This window comes from Meleagris gallopavo, unplaced genomic scaffold (genome assembly GCF_000146605.3).
Source record: "Meleagris gallopavo isolate NT-WF06-2002-E0010 breed Aviagen turkey brand Nicholas breeding stock unplaced genomic scaffold, Turkey_5.1 ChrUn_random_7180001867791, whole genome shotgun sequence".
Classification (NCBI taxonomy): Eukaryota; Metazoa; Chordata; class Aves; order Galliformes; family Phasianidae; genus Meleagris; species Meleagris gallopavo.
The window spans coordinates 1-889 of record NW_011132893.1 but is presented as its reverse complement, the minus strand read 5'-3'; the positions used below and the strand labels follow the sequence as shown (position 1 = coordinate 889).

Genomic DNA, 889 nt, shown 5'->3' with positions numbered 1-889 from the left:
ATGAAATTCAGTCACATAAGCTGAGATCTGAAAATATTTGCCTCATAAAGAAATGTTGCCAGGCAGAAGATAGATATGAAGAAACTACAGTTGTTCTCTCAGGTATGGCACAGGTGCTTGTTCTTGGACAAATTCCCCCCACCTCTGGGTACCTGCAGTAGCTCCATCCCTTCCATCCTGATAGCAGTCAGTGAACTATGTTCCATACCTGTAGCACAGAGAAAGGCATTTTGGGTCTTCTCTTGTAGTATGCCTCCTGGCTGCAGGTGGAGAAAGAGTAGTTCAGAAGGTAGGAATGGAAGTCTCCATGCCTCTGTAGGCCTGTCTGTTTCCAAGAAAGATCTAAACTTCCTCTTGCTAATAGCTTCATGGGAGAACACACTGTCCCCACGGTATTCTCCATCATTGATCTGACTAACCTTCACAATCAAAGGTTTTATCACTGTGTCTGTCTTTCCTTGCAGCGGTGTCACAGCAACCCTGTTATCACACAGATTATGCGAATCTTCTGCCACACTGCTCACAGTGACATTCACTTTGCCTGCAAGAAGCACAAGAGTGCATCACTGAGCACTTGCAGCAGAGTTCTGTACATAAAGGTGATGGGACCAGACAAAGGGGCAGGCAAATGTCACACCTCCTCCCACTAGCTACCATACATCCCTCTGCTTAACCTCACCCAGTCTAGTGGCTGTCACATTCCACGCAAAGATTTTTGCTTCGTTGGCACAGAGGCAGCTGGTGAACTGGCAGCCTGGACAGGCATCCACCTTTAGTTCTGGAGTCTCTATGAGGGTGGTGTGCACCTGAGTGTGTTGAGGCGTACAAACATACATTGTCACAGAATTAGCATCAGGCACTGATCAAAGGAACTAAATCATGAGTCACA

At 46.7% G+C, this 889-nt stretch overlaps 1 protein-coding gene across 2 annotated transcripts; it reads right to left on the bottom strand.

Moving 5' to 3' along the window:
* Positions 1 to 6: 6 nt before the first annotated feature.
* Positions 7 to 876, bottom strand: LOC104916062 (alpha-2-macroglobulin-like protein 1). 2 transcript variants are annotated; one of them, XM_010727029.3, is made up of 3 exons: positions 680 to 876; positions 420 to 541; positions 7 to 260 (listed from the first exon to the last, which is right to left on the bottom strand). In XM_010727029.3, exons 1-3 carry the CDS (start codon positions 834 to 836, stop codon positions 99 to 101), a joined length of 441 nt encoding a protein of 146 aa, XP_010725331.1. In that variant the 5' UTR covers positions 837 to 876; the 3' UTR covers positions 7 to 98. The 2 variants fall into 2 exon arrangements, with proteins under 2 accessions (XP_010725331.1, XP_010725332.1); XM_010727030.3 differs by having other exon boundaries at positions 7 to 208; positions 680 to 875.
* Between the last annotated feature and the right edge of the window lie 13 nt (positions 877 to 889).